This window comes from Falco biarmicus, chromosome 6 (genome assembly GCF_023638135.1).
Source record: "Falco biarmicus isolate bFalBia1 chromosome 6, bFalBia1.pri, whole genome shotgun sequence".
Taxonomy (NCBI): domain Eukaryota; kingdom Metazoa; phylum Chordata; class Aves; order Falconiformes; family Falconidae; genus Falco; species Falco biarmicus.
In genome coordinates this window covers 85,627,290-85,653,108 of record NC_079293.1, presented here as the reverse complement: position 1 = coordinate 85,653,108, position 25,819 = coordinate 85,627,290, and the positions used below count along the sequence as shown (strand labels likewise).

The following is a 25,819-nucleotide window of genomic DNA, read 5'->3' as shown; positions in this document are numbered from 1 at the left end:
CAAGGATTTCTAAGCAACATATTGCTCCAGGAAGAAAGGTGACAGGAAAAGGCAATTTTAAACTCTGTGGCAATGGTTTGGAATAGCTAATTGTAACCTTTTTTCTTGATTTTTAACAAGTACATTTTGTTAACTTAGAAGCTGTTTAGCTGGTAATCAATCATTGGTGTCTGAAAACTAGGATGCAGCAAAGAAGTGGGTCTCCTGAAGAGTGCGGCTCTGCAGAGCACTTTTTTTTTCTCATTAAGACATAGGCTGCAAGCTCTTTCTCGTTTAATTTGCTCATATATTTACCAACTCATTTTCATATATTAAAATCTGAAGTTCTCATATTTGTTTTATTATTCTATTTATTTACAATATCCAAACACAGAATTAGTGGACTAGTGAAAAACTTTTCTCCTCAGTAATATACTAATTCATATAAAACAAACAATTCTTTCTGTATCTCCTCAGCTACCTCCGATTTTTGCCAGAACAACATAGACAGGTCATGCAAGGCAACAGAAAGACTATCTACAGCCGTGTAACAGCAGTTCAGGCCTCCCACAAGTCCAGTGTTGTGAGAAGACTTGGAGTGGACCAGCTGGTCCTCTCCTGGAAAGAGGGGAATCAGCAAGATGGGGCCAAGGCCAGAATACCCAAGAGATGCGCTAAATCAGTGCACTTTCTGCAGCAACCTCCCACAGGCAGGACTCTTGAGCTTAAAATCTGTTTTCCTTGGCAAGTGCCACAGTGAATGAGTTTCTAACCCCCATAGGATTGCTACTACCACTACCCTTCCAGTGAGTATTTTCACTGGCACAGCTGCCATTTGAGGCGAAGGGAATAAAGAATGAAAGAAGGCAGACCGCAAGCAAATGAAGTTCACGGGCAACAACTATGAAAGCACCAATCCATTAAAAACATTACTGAGTTCAAAATGCAAAACTAGTGCCCCAAGAGACATGTAACTTTTATACCTTCGCTAAAATAGAAAACCTGCACTGGCAGGGAGTGATCTGAGAGGAAGAAAAGGAGTACAGGGTAAGGAAAAGCTTCGTTTCAGTAGGGGATCTTTTCCTCTGCGACTCACGGAAAAGAGGCGAGAACATCTGCACGCATGCCCTACCCATCAAAGTACACAGGGACTGTGGCTAAAAGTTCAGGAGCAACGAATCTCTCATCTCTTCGCCCCTCACCTTCTTCATCAATGACAGCAACATCACCTAATGTTTTCATGGAAAGCAGACTCCAAAGATAAGAAGGACACAGAAACCTATAAAGTATTATAGAATTTGGAGAATATCAAGGAGAAAGATCTGAATCTATTTCCTGTGCTTCAACGTATACATTTCCCCAAGAATTAAATGTCAGCATAGAAAACATTTCAATACTTATAAGCATACTTACAAGCAGAGGCCGTAACATATAAAACATAGAAAAAATAAAATAAAGATTAGGATATCTGCACTAGGTCAGGCAAAGAAACTGTGGCAGTTCAGCATCTGTCTCAAAAAGCAGACGTCTGTGAAACTACATGAGAACAGGGCCAGCACAGAGCATTACTTGCCCAAAATACTGTTCCCAGCCTCCAGTGATCTGCATCTCAGAAACTTCCTGAAGTCAGTGACCACAGACTGAAAATCTACCTGAATCATCTGTATGTTAGGTATCCAGCTTCAGGTACCTTGCTATGTAAAAGTAGGCAATAGTCTTCATTTTTTACAAGTTTAGTATTTTCACAAAAAATACCCCAACACTGGCTAGTCAGATTTCCACCAAGATATCCAGAGCTTTATTGCATATAATCAGCCTTTTGCTAAAAGGAGCGTGGTAAGCCATTTGGTTAACTATCACAACAAATCATTATTAATAAAGTTCTGCTAAATCCAAACTTTAGATATCTTAACAACTCACCCAAAACTTTTTTCAAGTTCATTAACCTCTAGCATATTTTTTCTCTAAATACAGGCTGTTAGAGTGGTACTTTCTTCCATCTGTTAAACAACCGTGCTCTGAATTACACAGAAATGTAGCTGAATAAAAAAATGATTCATTGAATTTAATAGTTTAGACGAGGCTCTATTTTATTTCCATTTACTCAATGGCAGAATTCTCACAAAGCTCAAAGAGTACAAGACTTGGATAAACATGCAGACTTCTGCTAAGTGTTAAAAGTCTGAGGGGGTTTTTTCCCCCCATGTAAAACTTAAAGGAACTTAACTTTTTTCCTTAAGGACTGAATAAACGCCACCAGATTTGCTTCTGGATGTTCACTCTTGCGGGGAGCGGGGCAACAGAACAAAACAAAAACCACACACAGAGTCAAAACCTTGCAGTCAAACAACAGCATTTTCTGTGGCGAAAGGAAAAATTCTTGCAGTTACCAAAACTCAAGCTGCAATGAAAAACTGGCATATTAACCTTCTGGTGTTTTCTAGAAATGTGTAATGAACAGTCCGGTAAACGGTGTGGGAGCTATACACCAGGCTAGAATAACTCAGGTAAAGTCTCTCATCACACAGGGTTTGCACTGTACCACATCACTGAACAAGTGACTTAAACACTCTTTTCGCATACTCAACCTTACCTCCTACACATAGACAGTAATTTACCTTTTAATTGTTTAATCTTCAATGAAGCTTAACACAATGATGTTCATTTACACATTGCTGGTCATTCTGCTACAGAAACTTCAGATTATTAATCTGAGAACTCCTATGCTTAAAGGTACTGCTGTATACTACAGTCTCAAACAATATTTGAAGTATTTTTGACGCACCAAAAAAAGCAACAACAAAAAGAATGCGTCTGCACTCTCCCCTGTTCTTTTTCCCACCCAAAAACATGCCATCTCATCACCAGAGTTGAACATCACCTTTTCTTCACACTAGTCACTTTCACAAATTATAGTTCATAACTCTCTTTGTAGTTCATAATTTAGTCATTTAAATCTCCACTTCTAACATGACTGAGGGCTGCCCATGCAGTCAATGACTGCAAGTATCTATAACAACTGTGGGGAAGCCTGTGGCAAAAAATTAGCAGAATGAAATCGGTACTACAGCATGTAATAGGATAAGGGGTACCTGGTGAGGTGCAGTTGGTGCTCAGATTTACTCAGCAGTTCTGTCAGTTTTAGGCACTCCTCTCTGGCTCCTGTCACATCCTGCTGGGCTTGTTCCAAACGCTGTTTGTTTCCATTCAGCTCTAATCCCAGTTTTTCTATTTTCTTAAGAAAATTGTAGAACCAAAGAAAGTATATTTAAGAAATGCATAAAAATAAATGTTAAAACAATAAATTGTAATGTGATCAAAGCTCCTGAAAAACAATGCACACTTTTATTTAGAACAAAAGTAATGACTTGATGAAAACTGCAAATCAAAGTATTTGAAATTACATTCTTATGGAAAGCCAAAACGCATATAATATTTAAAAGACAATAACAAACAATCAATGTTATTGTCTTCAGATGGTTTAAGAGATACACACATTCAATCATTTTCTGTTTTTCTCATGTGAAGGCTTCCGTATTTGTGTCCCGAATTCACTGTGTTAAAAAGCCAGAAGGCAGCAGAGCAGTGGCCATCTTCAGAAACTGCTGGATACAGGATAGTTCTTGAGGTCATTTATTTTCCTTATCTATTACATAAGCAATGACACATGGGAATTTGGCTTTGTCATATTCACCTAATATTATGCAAGAGAATAAAGGTCATGTTGTGATTTTACCATCATTGAAAATAAGTTATTTATGACTTACAACTAAATCCTAAACATACCAGCTGCATTTTCTTTACAGTCCTTATATATCAACTAAACCTAGCAAGTAAATCTTAGTCGATGAGTCTATTAGTTCATTTTACAAATAACAATAGGTAAATATGCATGACCAGCACCTTTGATTCCAGTGAAGCATACTAGACTTATGATCTGTAATTGAACCACACTGTCAACACTTTAAACACTTCTCACAAATATTCTCAGAAGGAATACAGTTTGCTCCATATACAACATACAAGTACCTGCAGGAACACATCTGTAACTAATACTATACTTTGTCCTAAGTATGCTTTTAAGGAGGCCAGTGAAGTATAGAGTAAGCTAACAATGTAATTTTAACATGTAGTAAAAATGCTAAAAATTCTGCACTAACTCCCTACATAAATATTTATTCATCGTTGGGGCTGGAGGGAAGTTGCATGTTTTTCAATCAACTAAACTGTGAAAGGTCATTTGTAGTACAGAAAAAAATTGTTCATAGAACGAGTTAGTGGTGAATAGCTATTATACTTTAAATTCATACCATAACTTATTTTGTGATAGCTTCTTCATGTAGATAAGACTCAATATCTTCTTTAGTTAATGAAATTATTCATTCAAACATCCTACACAAACGAATGAATGTAATTCAGTCCTAATATTTGCACTTGAAGCACCTTCACAATAATACTGTCTTTTTCTGCTATGAAAATGTTAACCTAAACCACTTACAGTACATGATGTCGCAAACACAATCTCTTCATCCAGAAGGTTTTGTAATGTTCTTTCTTTTAATTTTTAATTTTCCTAATTACTTAACTGTACACTTTTTTTCTCCCAAGAGCACTCAGCAAAGGTTCATGAAGGAAATTTTCATTAGACTTTCAATGTCACCTTGCTTTATCACATAGACCACCTACCAGATTAAATCAGTAAGTCCAAGTTCAAACACAAAGATAGCAAAACTATCTGCAAAATCGTTAGTACTCTTCCCCTCTAAAGAATGTAACAACCTATTATACTGTCAGAATATTTTAAAACCAGGTGTGCAAAGGTATTCAGTTACATATGCTTCGCATTTTCACTTATTTCCAGAGACTTTTGCATGTTTTAAATAGAACAACAGAAGTCTCAGTGGGTTCTCTATGCTCTATTCTTCTTAACAACAGCAGTACATTAATGTTATTTCTCTATTCATACTAAACAGGGACACGAGTTCTTCACTGTCTTTACAAGTTTGAGAAATTCTGCAACAGTCTTAATTTGCTTTAAGAATACATCCATTCAGCATATCTTTTTTAAAAAACCCAAAGCACAAGTCAGTTGAAAAGCATCAACTAAGTATTTGAAAAAGCACAACCACAGCTGAGAACATAAACACACTCTAGATCACTCCTTCAGGGAAAAGTTTCAAGGAACAGATGGGCTTTATACCGTTGCCTCAAGTTAAACAGGCTCAGTCAGGTTTTGACACAGACCCACAGAAGGAAGCAGATTCCAAGTGCAGGAACCTCTGGTGAAAATGTTCTGCTTCCATCAGGCAGATGTTGAACCTGCAGGGCTGAACCCAAGAACACATCCATAGATTTCAGTTGTCATGAAAGTGCAGAGGGAAATTCCCAGACAATGACTCCATGACAAGATCTTTAAAGATCCACAGGAGTCTTATGATTTCTACAAAAAGTATCAAGAAAGCAAACATAGGTTTTGAAGAACAATTTTAATTCTGCTACTTTCATCAGTAATTCCAAAATTCAGAATCAGCTTCTTTACATATATGTACATGTACATGTCTGTTTGTGCATGTGTGTGGGTGTATGTAGATTTATATAAATGTATTTTAAATATCAGTATTTAGAGGTACTCACAGCATGAGCCATATGAAGAGTAGGAATTCTACACAAGAATTCTGGCAATGACCATGGCAGAAACAGCAGAAAAACCTCAGAGAAAGGGACAGCAGGAAAATGCCACCTAAGAGAACATGCTAACAGCAACTCAGAAACCAGAAGCATCTAATCCAGGTATATTTAAAGATATAAACTAAATTATTTTTGCAACACCAGAAAACGTTCTTTGAAAAAAAATTAGTAGGAGTCATCACGCTGAAAACAGACAGCCCCTATTCTGAATGCTACGCGTTACTTTGATTTAAAACTCAGGTAATAGGTTGAAACGTACAAGACTTGTTCATACAAAAAAAACCCCAAACCCTCACCTCTCTCCTGCAAACAATATTCTCACAAACACACTCTGTCCTGAAATATGTCAAGTCCAGTCCATCACTAGGTGATCACAATAAAATCAGAATTTAAAATACAGAGAAAATACAGAACACATGTTCTTCTTCACTGTTCCTGCAGGGACCTTATCAGGCAGCATCTTTCCAAAACTACTCAGACTCAAACAGAAGTTTTCATGTTACTTTTAGTTCCCATTTCTTCTACTGGGAAGTTGCAAGCAGTTCTGTAGGTACTATCTGGGCTCCAGTGTAGTTGCAGGGACAGAAACAAGCCACCAACTCAAGTATTTTGCTGACTGCATGCTTCACATACAGCATTAATTTGATCCCTCAGTGCCTATCACCTGTAATACAGCTTTTTCAACATGGTCGGAGTATTTCTTCAATACTTAACTTTTGTTACTTCAAGTAACTTAAGTACTTCAGTACTTAACTTTTCAATGTATGTGAGAGACAAGAGATGGAGCACAGAACTGCAAAAAGACAGATGACAATCTTACATTTAAGAAAATCTGAAACAGATTTTCAGTATAACAAGGAACAGAATTATCATAATGTATACGTACAACAAGACTACATTAAGGCTGGAACAGGCAACTTCTGGTGCTTAACTCTGCAACTTTAATATTCTTATTACTTCTGCACATAATTTTAAAAGTACTGTTTAATCTGTCTTGCACTGCAGTGGCCTATACTCCCAGGAAAATCAACAGGCGCTTTGCCACTGAAAGATGGCAAGCTAAACCTCAGTAAAGAAACAGCATTATTAGTAAGTCGAAACACATTAACACCATTCCGCATGCATATCCAATTCAGTTACAAGAAAGAAGTTGTACTACATAAAAATTAAAGCATTGGTGAATTATCACTGCAGTAAAATTTTATTCTATATCAATTATACTTTTTTTCAGTATTACCACTAACCAAACCACCATTTTTATTTTAAGTTTTCCACTTTGAAGCGCATGGAACCCTTCCATGTATTTTTCTTGAAACAATTAAATTTTAAGTGTTTCACTTCTCATTCATTACTTTGTGATGTGTTTACAAATTATCTTCTGATTTCACAATGCATTTTTAGGTGAACACACTGGAGATGCTCTTCAGTGACGTAAATGCAACTTACGGGAAAACCTAAAAGATGATTTCTCAAACACTAGATGAATCTTTAAATATCCTCTTTGTAAATTATCTGAAATTATCTTCACCTAACAATACTTCTGTTTTTTTAAAAAATGTGCTGTTTAATTAACTAGATGCCTCTTTATCTCTACAAAATCTTATAAAATGAAATATTTTCATTCAAAACAAGCCAAATTAAAGATTAAAATAATTGCTTTTTGTCATACTGATGCCGATTCTATTGTATGCAGAAAAATGCAACTTTAAATTCCAAGCTAGCAGATGTTTTTCATAGAATTTTAAATAGCAGTAAACTGACAGAAAAGACAATTTTTTTTAAAAACAAATGAGAATGATTAAGCAGTGATAGAAGAACTCACACTCTGAAGTAAATGCAAAAACAACTTTAGAAGACTTTAAACAAAAGATAGACTAAACCTAAATGTATTCCTAAGTGATTTATGACATTCAGTGTTGTATCAGTATGCTCAACACATCAGGTAAGAAAATACACAATAACCTGAAAAATAAATTCTGCACTGACTATACCATTGCACAAACTCTGCAGTAAAATAATTCTGGAGGGGAAAATATTTCAGCGAATTTACAGTACTTTCTTTTCGCTTCGTACTTCTTTCTCCACCATTATTAGAAGATTAAAGGGGAATAAAATAGAACCAAAAATATATAAAATAATAAAAAGTGAAATATAATAACTGTGGTGGTTGCTATTTGTAGGTACGTCCCCAAAAGGCAGTCAGCATCTACAAAACCACATACACTTCATATTAATACACAGTAAAATTTCACAGGCCCTGATGCTCATGTGCTTAGTTTCGTTTACTAAATAGCACTTCAAAGCAACGAGCTCAGTGATAGTGCAGAGGACTGAGGCTACAGTTAAGGCCTTTCTAAGAGGTGCCACCACTATGGCCATTCACATACACTTAGATATCATATGTAACAGTGACAGGACGTTTTTGCACTGTTTAACACTGATGTCAACCCATGTTGCCTTCTTTATTTATTAATATACGAATTAATCAGGGACAGAGCCATCATACCCTACGATAACACTAATTGTTTTTTATTTTTTTTTAAAAAGCCCAACTAAACAAGACTGGGTTTGTAGCAAGATTTTGAGGCGTCTCACTTGGAGGAAGGATGACTATCTGTCCGTATGCAGCAGGGGTCGCTTGCAGTCATTTCTGTCCTAATCCTGATATCAATCAAGCAGCTCTAGGTTCTGAGTGGTCTCTAAACCTCAGACCTCCCAGGCATGGCCATCTGACATAGCATATTGCACCTGAAGAACTATCCAACTTTGTAAAGAGAGTTAAGGCCATCATGAAGTTAACCCCCGCCATGTCCCAACAATTTTTTTTTCTTCCTTTTGCACTCTATATGGATTATTGCTACTTCCCTTTCAAATCTGAATGAGGATACAAAGCAGTTAGGAAAACTAAATTTAGTTTTAAAGGAGAAACCTCCTTTCTGGAAGTAATTTATTATAAAGCTGTGAGAATATACAAATCAATAGCAAGAAATACAATGCACGCAAGGCCTAAAAGAATCCACAAAGACCACCTCTTTCGAAGAGGCCAATTCCAAAAACCATAAACCAACTGCATATTCTATAAATCATTTAGCCCAAAATAGAAATCTGAAAACCCCTCATGACATGACAGGCAACTAATGCGAGTCGAAACACAAGAAGAGAAGTAACCCCAATAAACAAACACACCTGGTTCCTTCCTTTTTGAAAGGTTCTCCCTGGGGCTGGGTCACTAATCAGTTGATGTCGAAGGACCAGAGGGACAAGTGAAGACATAACCTAGGTAAGCAATGCAGGCTGTAATTTGTTGGACGGCTATAATTCTAGCCTGATCTGCTGGGACTCTTGAATTCCTCAAAGAGAAGCAGCTTTGTGACCACCTTCTCACTTGGACTGCACAGAAATGTAACAGCACCTGGCAGTGCTGTGGCACCCCATGTGATCCACTAAAAATGCAGAGCCTCTAGATGAGAACCATTACCTAAGCAAAGGTCAGCCACCGCAAACCCTCTGCCTCCAAAAAACCTGAGAATTAACAGAAACAGAACCCTGCAGTTTGCTAGGAAGAGCAGGGGTGCTGGAAGAAATGCCTGGGAATGGCATGGAAGGGAGATGCTCTTAAATGCACACATCTTTAAATCCCGTTGAAGCAAACTTTTTACCTGTAATTGTTAGCTGAGGCAAGAAAAAATTAATACTGCTAAGTATATATTCACAAATACACACAGAGAGTTTTTTAATTAAGCAATAATCTGAGGTGCCTGTCCTTGCACAAACTCTCAAAGAGCAACATGGCCCCTGGATACTGTGGATAAATACCCTGGGAAAGAGACAAGAGTGAATGGCTGAAACATGTTATACAAGGATTTTACCTCATTATTTCCCTGAAAATATTTGCTTTCAACTTGCCAAAATATTTGAACTGCAATACTATTTCAGGAACAAAACTTCCAAACCCATAGAGATTACTGCAGTCACATTTCAACAGACAACAGTGCTGTACCAGAGATTAGCTCAGCAGCCACCAGCAGAGATAAGAAAGTGATTTTGTTCCACAGTGGAACAAGATTTAATTTTTTTCTTTTTTTAATGGATTGCACTGTGGGGGGGACGGGGACAGGGGGGAGGGTGGGGTGGTGCAAAATAGATGGTTTGCTTGCTGATAAAGGAATTTCAGAGAAGGAGGGATGAATATAGAAAAAAGGAAGGGGAAGATTACTCCTACCTCATTATTGAAAAACAGGAGAGAACAAAACTTACTCCTTTTATCCTTTCAAACACATATTTGAGATTACTGATGTGGGACTGGCTCTTTTTTCCTGGACAGTATTAAGGAATAGCTGGAAAGAAAACCTATGCAGTAACAACCGACAAGTCATAGTCAGGGACTTTTACACTCTTTCTTCTGATTGTTGGCACAATAACTATTGATAAAGCAACCATTTTTCTAGTCTAAGAAGAAAAGAGCATTTCTTTAAATATAATGCATATACACACTATACCAAGAGCTATGCAATTCTTTTCCTACTTCGAATAATGTTTAATGCACATAAATGATTTTCTCTTTCCATATACTATTGGGGTGACATCACACTGAATGACAGAACACGGACCAAGGTTACATGGGCCAACTACACCTACGAACAATAAAAATCTCACTACCAGCTGGGTCATTCCTCTTAGCAGGCCAGCTGCTTAGGAGAAGTACATCAGTACAGAAAACCTAGACCAGTCAGTACAGAAAATTTTACTACTGGGAATCCCAAGGATTCTTCCTACAGAAACATGACAAAAAATGTAATGAAGGGTGCTCATACCAGTGATCTTTATGGAATGATGGTTGACAGAGGAAAGTAATGTCATAGCAGAGCAGCAGCAGCCATAACGTAATTGGAATTAAACATCTATTTTGTTACATATTGCAGGGTTGTAGAGCAATGTTTTTCCTCAGAATTCTTGAGATGAGCGAGTAAGTTCAGTTATAAAAAACAATAATGTTCCTCCTGAACAGGTCAGAAAATTTTTATCAAAGCATGGCATAAAGTACCATCATTTTACTCCCTCCTTATTTACTCATTATCAAATTAATGCATTAAATGCCCCAAATGGAAAATGATACATTAAAAAAGAGTTCAGTTACAGCAAAGGCTATCACGTTTTCTTAATGCTTTCTTGTCCAAAAGCAATTTGGTGTTCCTACTTTGAAAGCCACTATACTCAAGGTCAGACCAAGTAAAACTCTTAGCATCAAATTTTCTTAAGCTGTCTGCTAGGTTTTGGGCTTTTCCTCCCTGCCAAATAGTATTTAAGTATGCTTAACTGAGTTAACAGAATTTCTTTCCAAAGTAAAACCCCCAGAGCATCTTTTTAACTAATGAGGTCACAAAATCTTAGGGATAGGCCTGGTACAAGCATACACATAACACATAATCCTAACCTATCTTCATCGACATTATTAAAACTTGCAAGTTTTACAAAGTCTGGTGGCATCCTGAATGTTCCAGCTTGTGAAAAATTTAGTATTTTATAGCCTGACTCACAGAAGCCTGGTACCTGTTCATAGAAAGACACTTCAGTGAATCAGTGTCTTTGGAAGGTTGTATTGGTCTTGCATCGGGCACTCTGCAGCATTCCCAGGATATACACCTAAATCCTTGGCCTGCATTACTTCTGATGAAGACAGAGTCAGTAATTTCTCCACTTATAATGTCTAAATTAGGTTACTATATATCACGGATTTATGACAAATGAGATAAACATTCCCAAAATACCTTTTGGCAAAATGCTTTTGGACTGCAATTTTGCCAGATTTTTATTTGTCTGCAAAATTGTCAGTCTATAGTGTACAGAGACATCATTTAGGTTCTGTCACACTACACAAAAATGCTTTGATGTGTAGCTCTTTCCATTTGTATAGAGGTTGTGCATATCAGTGACTCTCAAACTTCTTTTTATTTGGGGTCATGAACTTCCATACAGGCAACTCTTAAAAATCTGAGGGTTTTCATAAAGTATTTCTGGAGCTTTTAATTCTGTCACCTACAAGGTAGGCAACCGAATTCTGTAATTCCCTGCTTCAAGCTATGTTTGCCCAATTTAAAAGACAGTATTAAAAGAATGGCTTTTTACAGGCCAAGATTACCAGCTCAGATTTATTTCTATACAAAGTATTTATTTGATTCCTCAAAACATGGTAAAATAAAATTTAAAAGCTTCAGTAAGTTTCTGAAGTTGGATTTAACAGTCCTATTGCTTTATTACAAGACCACCACAACTCCCAGTGGTGCAATGCTACCGGTAAGAACTGTCTAATAAGGATGATGCTCAAATTGGCTGGGACTGCATAAACCAATAGTACAAAACTATTTTCACTTCTACATGCTGAAGCTTACAAGATTTTATAAACCAAATCAAAACTATTTACAGACAAACACAAAGCAAATGATTAAGTGTACTTCATTTTTATTTTTATAATGCAGAGCAGAAATTAGCAAGTGATGCTAATCTGAGGAAACGATTCCATAGTGTGTCAGAAGTATGATTTCTATTAGAAATGCACAAATTATGCCATGCAGTGCTTCCAAATTCACAGAAAAAAGTATTATAAAAGTGCAGTCCTGCTGTGTCAAATATGCCACACAATTTTTGTTCTGATAACAGCTATTTAGGTTAGGGTGTGACTTTTCTGAGATATAGCTGTGCTAGTACAACCCCTAGTGTGGACAGAGTTTACTGCCATGAAAGCATTATACTCGTATAACTTACGAAGCTTGTTCCTAAGAAGGAAAAGTATTAAGTAAGGCACTGTTATTTCGGCACAGCTACATCCACAATGGGAGGGCTGAGAGAGAAGAAGAGAGGGCAGTAGGTTACGCTGCTTCACAACATACTGGGCCAGATGAACAGATGCAGTTTTTGTGTAGAGAAACTGTGTGGTGTATGTCTTTCGCCCCCTCCCTCCATAATCCTAATGTTAATCAGGATCATGATGGATGATATCACAAAACACGTATTCAATTTCAGTCTTAACATTGCTCGTTGCTTCTTCATTTGTAAGACATATTCACGTCAAATATTAAGAACAGGTAATCTGCCAAGGTGCCAATATTTGTTATTTGTCCTAATAGAGCAATAAGGATAGGAAAAGATATGTTAAAATAAAAGAGAATAAGACCAAAGATATGTACTCCCTTTCATTTTCCTAAATGACATAAATTCAGTTTTGAAGAAATTTGTATCTATAAGTGTATGATAAACATATGTCTGTATTTACTGACATATAAGTATATGTATCTGATGATCCTAAATTGTACATACCAGGATTCCTGCCTATTCTGACACACCTGAATAACTTAAATCCCTTTCTAAAAGTAACTATATATAAACTAAAATACATCTTCAAAACTAGAATTTATCCACAGCACAATTAAAAATACAATTATACCTCAAGAAGCAATAAACTCACTTTCAAAATACCAAAGGCCATCTGAAACACAATTATTTGCTTTTAAAACAGAAAAATGCACTATTTAATATGGAATAGCACAAAAATACTCATACATTATTGTCTTTCTACTTTTAAAAAATAAATATGTATTTATTATGAACAGATGGTGGCCAAGGAAAGTATCAACTCTGTCTCTTAGCCAGAAGGTCAGGTCATGGCTGAGAGACCAAAGAACAATTACTGTTTGCTATTCATTGCCATGTAAGATGAAACATTTCAGGTTTTTCTTTAAAAACAAAACTAGATGCAATTGAGCTGTTTTCATTTAAATGAAATAATCTGCAATGACATTAACATTTGTTAAAATTTGATTTAAAACCAACAAAAAATTGCACCAAAAAACAAAACCCCAAAACATACACACACTCTTTTTGGTTGCCTTTTAGCATGTTAAATAATATTGGGACCTACATGGAACTTTCTAAGTTACCAAAGCCACAGCTATAAAACAGCTGCTAGATGCTGAGTGTTAGAATTTCAAAATGGTTTGTTTTCCTTTTTTTTTTTTTTTTGAGGAACCTACAATCATATTTGAACAATATAATTACTTTACATAATTACCGAATTGCTCTAATAACCTTTGCTGATAGGAACTCCCCCTCCCATCACTTCACTTTAATTATATCAAATTATAAATCATCACATTTTGGAGTATTCATTCCCACACTGAATAAAATACCAGTATGTCGATACATGAGGTTAAAGTATTTTGTTAAATTTTGCAATTTGTTCAAAAGGCAATCCTGAAGCAAGTTGAAGAACAGGATTTAAAATCCAAGATACTTCTTCAAATATCTTATTAAACACATCCTGTTTTATTTGTATGCCAAGATTATGCCAACTCTCTTATCTGTGATATCTGTCAAGACACAGACGACAAGCCTGTTTTTTGTTTTTCTAAGTGTCCTTAGGCCTAAAGGATGCAGGAGTTAAAAAAAAAAAAAAGCCAACCCCAAAACCAAAATGCTTTAAAGGCCCCTGTTTTCCTTCTCTGTGTGATTTTTTTTTTATACGTATTGAATAGTTATTTTATCTAGCAAGTTCTCTCTTGGATTTTACATATGTTGATTATAATTTGAATTAATATTGCTTCCAGCCTAAGCTCATGTCATTTAATAAACTTACTGTCCTACATGAAAATTTTGGGGAACTGGTAAATAAAAATACAAGTTTAGAAATACTGCATTTTTGCCTACAAATACTCTTAACACAGGGCCCAATTTGTTCACTTATTTACAAGGAAAAGAATGATTTAAAACGTATCGGATACACTGCGCTAATAAAAAAATGCATAATAAAAAAAATATCCTCATGTGCATCTTATACATCTGTGTACTCAGAAAACATTCACTCTCATGTATAGATCACAACTTAGGAAGGAATAGCTGGAAGTTTGAATACCTAGAGAAAAACAGATAGAACCTCAACAAAAAGGGCACTTCCAAAGACGCAGACTACACCTGTTCAAACTGTTTGCCAAGTATGTCGCAGGTTACTCTAATAATCTTTCCTACTGCATGGGTTGTTTTCTCACAGACTACCTATATACTGTTTTTTGTATTATTCCAAAACACAGTTTTAGATAATCAGCAATTCATGCCTAGTGGAATTTTTTTTTTTTTTCTAGAAGGTTATTTTTGGTTTGGTTTGGGTTTTTTTAAAAAAAACTTTTCTATGAATCTGAGCATTCATTAACCTTGAATCTTTAAAGAAACTGGAAGATAAATTACTTTAATTTTTGATATCATTAGGTTACACTTATAGTCTTTAATGTTTTGTCAGGCTGCATGTATAAGTAATTTTGTGTGGATTTGTGAGAAAAAGTGTATAAACATACGTATACATTACATACAATTTAAGTACATTGTATGAATACATACGATAGAGTAATTCGATATGAAAGCATGGGATGACTGTTATGTAAAACTGAACATACTAGGGCTGAAAACAAGAATAAGATAATCAAGAGGTATTTATTTAACAGTAATAGCTGGCTTGTTGCCATTAATTTAGAAACCATTTAACAGTAATAAATGACCACTATTAGAAAAATGAGTCATTCCAGCTTCTGAAATAACCCTACTTAGGCTTCTAATAACTGCAAAGTTATAGCAGTATTATCTCTTACCTGGTCCTTAACTTCAAGCTCCCTTATAGTTTTTGTTCTGTACTCTCTGAGCTCCTTTTCTGCCTCATCCTTCTTCATTTTGGTTTGATTCAACTGATAGCGCATTTCTTCACACACCTGTTAGATTATACAGACAACATGATCTGCAGCTTGAAGAATCCATAGCCCAGGGTTTGCAATTAGATCTTTTGGTGCCCTCTACAGGACATTTAAATGCAACATATTTTAATTTACAGATATTTTAAGACTACATATGGTAAATGTTTTTATATAAAAAGGTGGATCTGAATTCTCTATATAGTCATTAACTTTGAAATATGCAGTGCTTTCTAGATTCAATCCTATCTGGATCAAGATTTTGCTAATTATAAATATTTATGTTGTAAATACATGTGCTACTAAATACAGTTAAACTACAGTTGCTGGTTTTATATTCTTCTCCCATTCTCTCTAAATTCCCAAGAAAGTCTATGTCAACAATTCCAAAACCTAGAAGTAAATGATCTATCACACTCCTGCATAAGGGCGTAGTTTCTTATCTTGCCAATTTCACACTGTTAAGAAAGAAAACATTTAGATATTAATACGGTGATTTTTAGCATTATAGACTTACTATAAACCGAAGATAAATTCTTTAAAAACAATGCCTAATTCAGATATATGCATGGCCCAGAAGAAAGGGATCAAAGCAACATTTAAAGAAATCTAGTATCACTTCCACAAAGGGAACGATTATTCTCTGCTGTTGGGATGTTTGTTATGTTACCTCCTCATTCCTTTCCACCTGAAGGCAGCTCAACTTCTGAGGGTCTGTGGAGGGGTTAGAAGAAATGAAGAAAAAGAAAAAAACCCACCAAAACCAAACCAATCCCTCTCAGATAACTTTCATACTGCTGTGCAGGGATGTTTTTCTCCCAATTCCCAATCTAAGACTTCAAAATGATTCTATCTGAACTTATCTGTTGGGAACGGAGAAGGATGGTGGACAAGCTGCCCCCTTTTTGTCCTTATCCTGTGCAATCACCTCCAATTTGTGACTGTTCATTTCACCTTAATTATATGCACATTCCCTAATGAGAACATAAATGTGTTTACTCGCAGCTAATCTTAGAGAACTTTCTTTCCAACTCACTCACGCTGCTTCCCTGCCCCACTTACATTTTCACGACTTGCTTCCTAAATGTGCAAACTTTTAATTTGCTGCTACAGCCCTCTATGCCTCTCAATGATCTCCTCACATACATTCTACATGTCAAATGAATTCTATTTTTCAGCTTCATACCTCTTCTCATTTTCACGGCTTTTTTTTTTCCCCCTTCTTCTTAAAAGAAGGTAGGGTAAAAGTAAATCAAACCTCCTTTGGAAAAAAAAAAAAAACCAAACCAACTGCAAAACTTTAAAAAACAGTGTCACTTATAAATTAAAAGGACAGCTTGTGAATTGAGCCCTACTGCAAATAATGCACGGTAACAATACTCTGAAGAATGGCAAAGTTCTGAAGCATTTTTTTCTTTTAATATGAAATATTAATGAAATTTTATGAATTAATGAAATTAATGAAATGAAAAATTAATGAAATATCATATGCAACTAAAAAAACCTATGATGAAACTGCATAGATTGCCTATTCTTTCTCTCTCCTCCTTCCCCTATACGAAGGATGTAACAAAGTCCAATATGTCACTTCCTCCAAGCAAAATAAAAAAAAAAATCCAGCCATCCTCGCCTTCAGCTCCCCCATACATCTACAAAGTGAATAACACAGAAGAATCAGCAGATGGTGCTGTCCTAATAATGGATTTTTCAGTTCAGAATGAAGGCAGGAGATTCTCATTCCAAACTTTTTTCCCTGACTTCTGGTGCATGCAGAAAAAAAAATTTCAGATAAAACTCAGAAGGAAAAATATTGCTGTTTTCCATTTTTAATAGTGACAAACTGGGAAACAAGTAGTCAGACTCACGAGTAGACATAGACGTCACTTCATAGCCAACAAAAAAGGTCAGGATCCTGCACATGATCCCGAACGCTCAATGGTCAGGACATTCCTCCAGGTATTTGAGACTTCTCAGTTCAGTACAGGGACACAAATGCAGTTCTCCAGTCTCTCAAGACAGTGCAATAAAACCACGGCACAAACTACGGTAAGGTGGTTACCTATTCAACTTTGTATTGATTAACATGAACCAAAGCAGGGACTGGATCCACAGTGTCGCTCTTCGGAGAGAGCGCTTCAGACCGGTAGGCTATAAAATCGTTCTTTCCGGACCAATGGATATTTATACCTGCTACCTCCTTCCCCCCACCCCCGCCCCATAAGTGGTGCTAGTCATCTGTGAACCCAGTCTGAAAAACCAAAAGGGTGTCTCAGAAAGGGTAAACCAAACCCTCATGACATTCTTAAAATGCTCTTTCATTTGTCTTTCAGCTGAAATTGAAATACATTTTCTAATAAGTTTGGATGACTTTTTTGGTGTAAATTTTCTGCAATACTTTCACTTATTTCTACCAGCAGGGGCAGCAGAGGAAGACAGGAACTGTTGAAAACCTCGCCAGGAGTCTCTAGAGGCCTAAGGAATTAATTGCTCCCAAAAAACCCTTGCAATTAACAACTGAGGAGGTAGAATTTGCCTTAGGATTATTGGTAAGGTATACAGACATTTCAAGAGGCTGTAACTTTGTGTTTTGAAATACTGTAAATTGAATAAAATTGAATTCTCAGATTTTCTATTCTACAGAAATTTCGCACCCCCTTATCTTCATGTTCTGTAACAAGTGAATGATGAAACTAAGGTAATAAACCAAATAATTTTAACAATGTGAAATCTCCCAGCATAAATTTTGGATTACAATTGGTTGGTTTTTTTCTCATGTTATGACTCACACTAAGGATCTAACAGATCGAGAAACATGCAAAATAAAGCACTCAGAAGTGATACACAGATAGATGTTAAGCTATAATTCTTAACCGGAAGAAAGATCTCTTTGTAAAAGGCATACCATCAATATTAACAAATAAAGCAGTACACCATATAAAAATTCCACAGGCAAGTACTTGAAAAACAGTGATTTGATACAGCTGCCTTTATTTCAGCACTGCATCTCCCAGAGGTAGCAATTATAGGACAGGGTTGAATACTACGTTCTCTCATTCAGATAAAATGCAATTTTTAATGAAACACTAGATTGCAGTTTTAAATAGTGATCTGCACAGTCTGCAAGGTAGAAAGGTTAGCTTTTGCATCACAAGGTGACTTGGCAGTCTTAAAAAGTTATCTTTCTAACTCATAAAACTGTGCCTCTGGGATATCGAGACGAAGTTTGCATTTATCACACATTCTCTGCGAATACAGAGGGAAACAGAAAGAAAAAAAAAATCTCATCTTTCAGGTCACAGTTATAAAGATACTCATTTACAAATGTGCCTACCTTATTCATCTCCATTTCCTGAGATGAAAGCTGATGCTGTGATTCTTCTAACTGGTTAACTAGGGAGTTTTTTTCCCTTGTAATTCTCTCTACCTGAGCCTCCAACACGGCCACTTTCTCAGACATGGCCATCACCTGCAAAAAGCCCAAGAGCACTGTAATGACGTGATTTGTCCAACTACAGATCTAAATCTTGTGAGACTTCCTCCTTGAAACAACTGTATGTAGCAAAAATACATTGCATTAAAAAGATAATAATAAATATATATGATGAAATATATAATGAAAATATGAATTACAATATAACATGTCTAAATTATTTTAACAATAAGTTCATTATTTTAAATTAATTTATCATACAGCAGTTTTTTTGAAACTTTTCATCAACGGGAGTAGTCTCCAGGACTTCTAAGTATGGACAGTGTCAGAAGAAGCTGGTTGCATCAGTCTTGCAGCTGTAAGAGTTCTATTTATCACCAGCTTATCCATCATTATGTAGATTGATTTAAACTAAATCACATTCCTCCAGCTAAAGAAAAATGTCATTGTAACCACAGATCTTAAATTAACTTTCAAGTTCAGAAAACATTTCAGCACTAGAGATCAAAGCATGATGTTGTACAAAAATCATATAGAAATAGTACGTTAAAATTCTAATGTAATTCAGATAAATTTTTGCTGAATGGTTAAAAATGTAACAATAAAACAGAGACAGTGACCCTTCAGCTATTTAGCCCTGAAGCTTACTAATATAAGTGGAAATAATGGTGTCTGACAGTTCTAGGTTAACTTGCAGGAATTTAACTCCAAACCTAGAGGATTATATATTCATAACTATTTTTCACTCATTACACATCCACCTGATTTATGTATCATGCCAATTCTCGCCTTCAAACAAATCAGTTCATAAAGTAAGCCATAAAATATTCATATGGAGGTTGACTTGATGCACAGTATACCATTTCTACCATCTCATAATCCTGAAACATAGAAGCAGTTAATCACAGGTAGGCATAAATCATGCATATAAGATCAGTTTTCTACAAAGTCAACCCATATCTTTAATTACCAAGTGTGAAATTGTTATGGTGTCACTGTACTATGTTCAGCATGTATGTAGGATTTACAAACAGTACAACTACTTGAAGTCAGAATAGGTTCCAGTAAAACACATCCCAGTGGGTGATGAAATATCAAGTAATGTGATGACATGAAGGAGTGAATTATTCTATGAAAAAAAAAAGTATGAAATGCTCATCTAATAGGCTGTATTTCAGAGTGCATACTCTGCTTTAAAGCAAATCTGTAACAAACAACTAAATGCGTGAGGGATAACTTCCAGTAGATAGCAGGGACTCAAATAAGGAATTGTTTAATAATGTCTCGCTGCCTCCAGTGTAAGGTGTGGTTTTTTTATTTCAGTTTCCCTGGCAATAGACTTCTTATGATCACTTACAACAGTTCACTTTCTTAAATATCACTTAGCCCTTATCACTGCACTTAATTCCTGTTTTAACATCTGGAACTGGAGTCAAAGGCTTTGCCTTCTTGTAGCAGCTTCAGAACACTATCCCACCATATCATAATACCAGAAATACAACCATATCACCTTGGTTGCCTGTTCATATTAGTAGCTTTCCAGACATTTCATAAGCAACAACACTACTAAAAGAACCTCTTCTTTTTTAAACACTTAAATGGTTCAGTTTTTGCTCTCCAGGTTCTATAAACTGAATGGCTTATTTGTAAAAAGAGATCAAAAATATGGAAAAAACCTACAATCAGAAGAGAAATTCACTATATTGTTTCCAAACCTCCACCAAAAAATGGTTGAAGGGGGTGCACATCAAAAAAGCATGAAAACCACTAATTTATGAAGCATTTCTCTCTACTCTTCTTCCCATTTCTTTCTCCAGTCGCCTCAGAAGTGCCACCTCTGTCATGTGTCACAGACTTACTGCTGCTAGGCCGAGGTTTCCTCTGCATATTCTATTGGGCAGAAACCTCTTACGTTTTACGCTTAAATTACACTAGCATCTAGAAGTCTGAAACAAGGTTATCAAGGCTCTGTTGCAATGATCACAGTATAAACGATGAGACAGATTCTTTCTGCGACAGTTTACAAACATCAGTAAAACTGGGAAAAGAGATTCCAACACATTTCTGCAGGTGGGCAAATTAAGTATATGATAAGATCACCCTGAAAATGCATATTAGAATGCATTCACAATATTGTAACATTAATATATTTGTATATCCCAGCTCGAAGTAGCAAAGCATCCAAAATTCCACATGTGCCAACTTCTGAATGCTTGAGTTGGCAACCTAAATAATAATCTTTATAAGAAGCTAGGTACAAACCTTGCATTGTATTAACTCTTTCGTACTTTGACAAAGTGCATTAGAAAATATACAAACTAAAATAAAATGTATAACATCAACAACTTAGTATTTATCTAATAACACAGGAGAAACCCCAATTATTCAGACCTAAAGGATCACTTATCTACCATTGCTTTGAAGCACTTTAAAGCAATGGTGAACTGATGTACTGAGTTCTCAAATCTGAAACTGAAACAAACTGAAAGGCAAGCTAACAGAAAGTTTAAAGAGGACAATATGCTCATTGTAATACACAAATAGAAGAAAAAAATACCCAACAACTCATACCATTGCTGCCAAGTCCTCCCTTTCCTTCTTCATTTCTTCACGCAGTGCTTCCTTTTCATCAGTCCGCTTATTTAGCTGGGCAGCTAACTCCCTTTCAAGACGATTCTTCTGCCGTTCTATCTCACTTTTCAGCTGCTCACACTGAACTAGAGCCTAGGGGAAAAATGGCTTTTTAAGTGGAAGAAGCTTAAAATTCTAAACAAACATGCCATTTATCTAATGCCATCAGAGAAACCGAATTGCTATTAGAAACGGTATCTTTTGTTCTTTTACATAGTTATGTTTATACATACCCTACTGTGTTAACAACTGGAACAGAACTAAGAAATTGAACACATACGTATGTTTGTAAGTATATACATGCCCTACTATAATTTAGAAATCCAATTGCTTTTAGGAGTCATGGCAAAGATGGATGCGTCTCTCCAAGTACATTTTCCAAAGAAGTAGCTGCTCTTCTAAAACCAAGATGATTACTTGCCTTGCATTTAAAATTCCTGAATGTACATCACCAGAACCAGCCTCCAGTATCTGACTCCTTCCAAACACTGGGATTACTGCCTAACTGCATAGCTGAAGGTAAAATAAATAAACAAATAATGTATGCACTTCCACTTGCTCTCCCCCTGAAGTGAATTACTGAGTGCAGGCTAATGAGAAACCTGGAAGAAGTATGGAAAGATACAACGAAATAATGTTTGGGGTTTTTTTAGTTTCATGTTTGTCAAGTAAGATTCATTTTTCTGAAAACTCATAAATGTCCTGCTTAATTTGAAGTGCTATAACACCAGTTATAGATGTGTTTTCTACCAAAATAGAAGAAACATAAGTTTATCTACAAGAAGCACAGTAGACACTACATTCTAAAAGAACTAGGAAAAAAAAATATTATCAATTTATTCTGGTGTATCCCTGCTAAAGGGATAGAAGTTGAACGTTATGTCAGTTTAAATCAGAAATACACTACCCCATTAAAAGTAGATCAAAGTATTCAAAGCCCACTAAAAGCAGCTTGCTAGCCCATGAGTAAACTAGGTTTCATTTTATCCTATCATTGATATTCAGCATATCCTACATCAAGGAAGCTAAAGAAACCTCCTTTTAGGAATTTTACCTTATTACCCTTTATTTTTAAATCAGTTTTTTAAACTGCCCATTTTTCTTTTACTCAAAGCCAATCCCGTATATACAATTTCCTTGGTGTTGAGCTGTTCATGAAAGAAGCAAATTACACCGTAATTTTTAGAGAACACTCTAACAATCTCCATTAAGTTTATGTCGATTCTGTGGGACCCTCCTTAGGGCCTCTTTCCTATCACAAGTCTACCCTGGTGAGAGAATCCCTCTGTTGTTGCCTTGAAACCTTTTCTGTAGGAATGGAGCATCAGCAAACTGTCTGCGTAAGGCTGCTGTAGTTTGGTACACATGTAAAACAAATGCAACTCCAGAAAAAATAAGTTGCAAGAAGAAATGTGTATTTTGTTAACTCCACTGTTTTGACTACATAATGAGCGGTTCAAACAATTGTTCTTCTGTGACATTTATGCGGAAAATACATTCCTGGATTTGCTTCAACTATGCAAGTTTAACCTTACCAGATCTCCTCCTTGCTCTGTGTAATAGGCAAGAGGCCACAAACTACAGAGACAAGCAAAAGACAAGAAAAAAATGGTGGTTTTAAATGATAAGCACTTGGGGTTAGACTTTCTGTCAACAGGATGATGAAACTGCAATTATAGCATTTGGAAGCCCAATGTGTTCATTCCTCACTTTTCTTATGTGGACTGTTCTATTGAATTCCATGATAATTACAAAGAAAAACAGCACTTCACCTCCAGAGTAGAATTGGACTAGGGAAATAAAGGATGGCTTGTACTTACCAAGAGAAATACCAGTACATGTAAAAATGCTGAATTAATGCAGCATAAGTAAAAGATTTCTTCTTATTCCTTCCTATTAGAACAGGTTTTGAGCATGCAAAAAACAAGACTACTATTCAGTCTTACATACGAGCAGATAGCACTTCACATTTCCTTGCTGCAGTGAAGAGGGAGGCCAGCAGAGACCCTACAGAGCTCCCTTCTTCATGTGGCAGAAATGGTATATGTACAAAGACCTATTTTATTAAAGGCTCTACTAATTTGTCTTACTAGTTTTATTCTCGGGCCACATTTCTAACACGAGCTAAACGGAGTAAGAGTTTATAGGGATTTTCTGTTTAAATATTAAAATAAACATTTCCAACATCAAATGAAAAAAATAGGAAGATCAGATAGTTTCACTTTATTGCATGGAAAAGGAAAAGTGTTTTGTGCAGTTTTATGTAGAAGTGAGTAACATTTCTATGAGACAACTGTAGAACCCATCCCAAAAACAGTGAACAAGTAAGCAATTAAAAAATTTAACCCCCCAGGGACAGAATGCGACAGGCAAACAGTGGGCTCAGAAGGATTCGTTCTCTCTTTGTTCATTAAAATACAAGGAGCTGTACCACTCCGAAGTTAAATTTAACAAGTACATAGGAATCCCACTCTCATTATCTTTTTCCCCACTGTTTATATTTAAAGACCCTACACACACACACTCTTACAGCATTGGATGAATAATACTGATTTGATCAATAGAACAATTATATCAATCCTGTTCACTATTAAAAACAACAGTATTTCGTTAAACAACAACGACCACCACCACCACCACCCCCCTCTCTCGATTCCATAGTAATTCACTACTAATACAGTAGATGTCACTAAATATCAAGGAAATAATTTTGGTCAATATTGGTTGATTCTATACAGTAACAAGGGTTAACACAAACATCACATGAAAACTGGTTTTATCATTATTATTTACATAGCACCAAATGCTTCCTGTAAGTAGCATCAGACAGGACTTTCATCTTCAAAGAGTTCTGTTAGGTAACCAGTTCTTGCACCATGTTCATCTGATGCAAAAAAGCTGTTTGTAAGCACTTTAAGTATTCTTTCAAGAACAGCTCAGAAATGTGATATGAGAATTATCTTCCTACATCACAAATGCTTTTGAAAATTCTACCATTCAATACCATTCAACTTCTGTCACCCAGCTGTGAAACTACCTCAGAATTTAAATGATGGCCAACAAATGCAATACACCCTACAGCCCTGATGAGAATTTAAGAACTCAGAGAGTTCACATTACTGCTCAAAAACAGTCATAAATCTACTACGTCATATCAACATGGAATAAAGGTCTTATGCAGGTATTCTCTCATTAGCATTAAACCTAATTAACATCTACAGTGAATCTGAATACTGAAAGCTCTCATTTCTTGATTAATTTACCTTTGTTTTTTCTAAATTGGCCTCTTCTGCCATTTGCACAGCTTGTTTAACTTGCTCACAAGCATTAGATTCTCTTTGTTGCATCTCTTTCATGTTTCGTCTCAGTGAAACAAGTGCATCCATCAAGTCATCTCTTTCTCTGCATATAAAGAAAACACAGGTATTTCTTCTATAGCTTTTCCCAAGAGAAAAAAACAACAACATGTATATCAAATATAAAATGTTAATAGATAAAAGACATCAGGGTTGTAAGAGAAGCAAGATTAAAATTTGCATGGGTTAAGAGTGAAATACAGCACACTGCTAGATTGGCAGATATTAAAAATATAATTTGCTTGATGACCAGTCCTTCACTTCAGAAAGATGGACCACTAGCAAAACTGTCAGTAATGACAGCAGAGGTCAAGTCAGAAATATACTGAAGATGACCAACATTCTGTTGGCATTACAAAATGGGGAACTGTGCTAAAAAACCAAAACCAAACAAAACCAACCCCAAAAAAGGCATGTTTCTTTAAAAAAAAAAAACCATAAAATCAAAGCAATATGAAATTACATTGCCATTAAATGTAAAATAGGAAGGAAAAAAACCAAAAGGAAGGATAAGATTCAACAAGTAATTCTGATCACGATCACTAAGTACATCAAATGATAATCAATAGCCCTTTGCTGCAAACTGGAACTAAGCAATATGACTTCTGGATTCTACATCCCCTCTGAACTTCTGCTAACTAAGAAACTGAGCTCTATACCAAATGGTGATGCACAGCCAGTAAAACTATAATACTTAACCTTTTCATTACTTTGATAAGTTGAAAGCTTTTAAATGAAGAGTATAATTGTTTATGTTTTAAGTGCAACTAGAGATTCTGACTGAAAACTGTTTTTTTAATTTTTTGATTTTTTTAAAATTTTTTTTTTGTTTTTTTCTTTCGTGTTGTGTGGAAAAATAACACAGTTTTATTTGCCAGAGAACTAACAGTCATATTCTGACATTTCATTTCAACAAGATTTGGATTATGTCCTTTTGAAAATCCTTACTGAAATAGCTTTGGTTTTAATAAGTTGCATCACAAGAAGATATAGCTTTCAGATTTCGT

At 35.7% G+C, this 25,819-nt stretch overlaps 1 protein-coding gene across 4 annotated transcripts in view; it reads right to left on the bottom strand.

Annotated features, from left to right (window-relative positions):
* SDCCAG8 (SHH signaling and ciliogenesis regulator SDCCAG8) overlaps positions 1-25,819 on the bottom strand; it is a 116,388-nt gene that overhangs the window by 68,185 nt on the left and 22,384 nt on the right. For 2 of the 4 annotated variants that reach the window (XM_056344198.1, XM_056344200.1), the window contains exons 9-14: positions 24,720-24,858; positions 21,397-21,549; positions 18,727-18,861; positions 15,300-15,416; positions 8,854-8,943; positions 3,072-3,214 (exon numbers count right to left, since the gene is read on the bottom strand). In XM_056344198.1, coding sequence (XP_056200173.1) covers positions 3,072-3,214; positions 8,854-8,943; positions 15,300-15,416; positions 18,727-18,861; positions 21,397-21,549; positions 24,720-24,858 — 777 coding nt within the window. The remainder of the gene's footprint in view (positions 1-3,071; positions 3,215-8,853; positions 8,944-15,299; positions 15,417-18,726; positions 18,862-21,396; positions 21,550-24,719; positions 24,859-25,819) is intronic. The other 2 variants (XM_056344199.1, XM_056344201.1) reach the window with 1 other exon arrangement.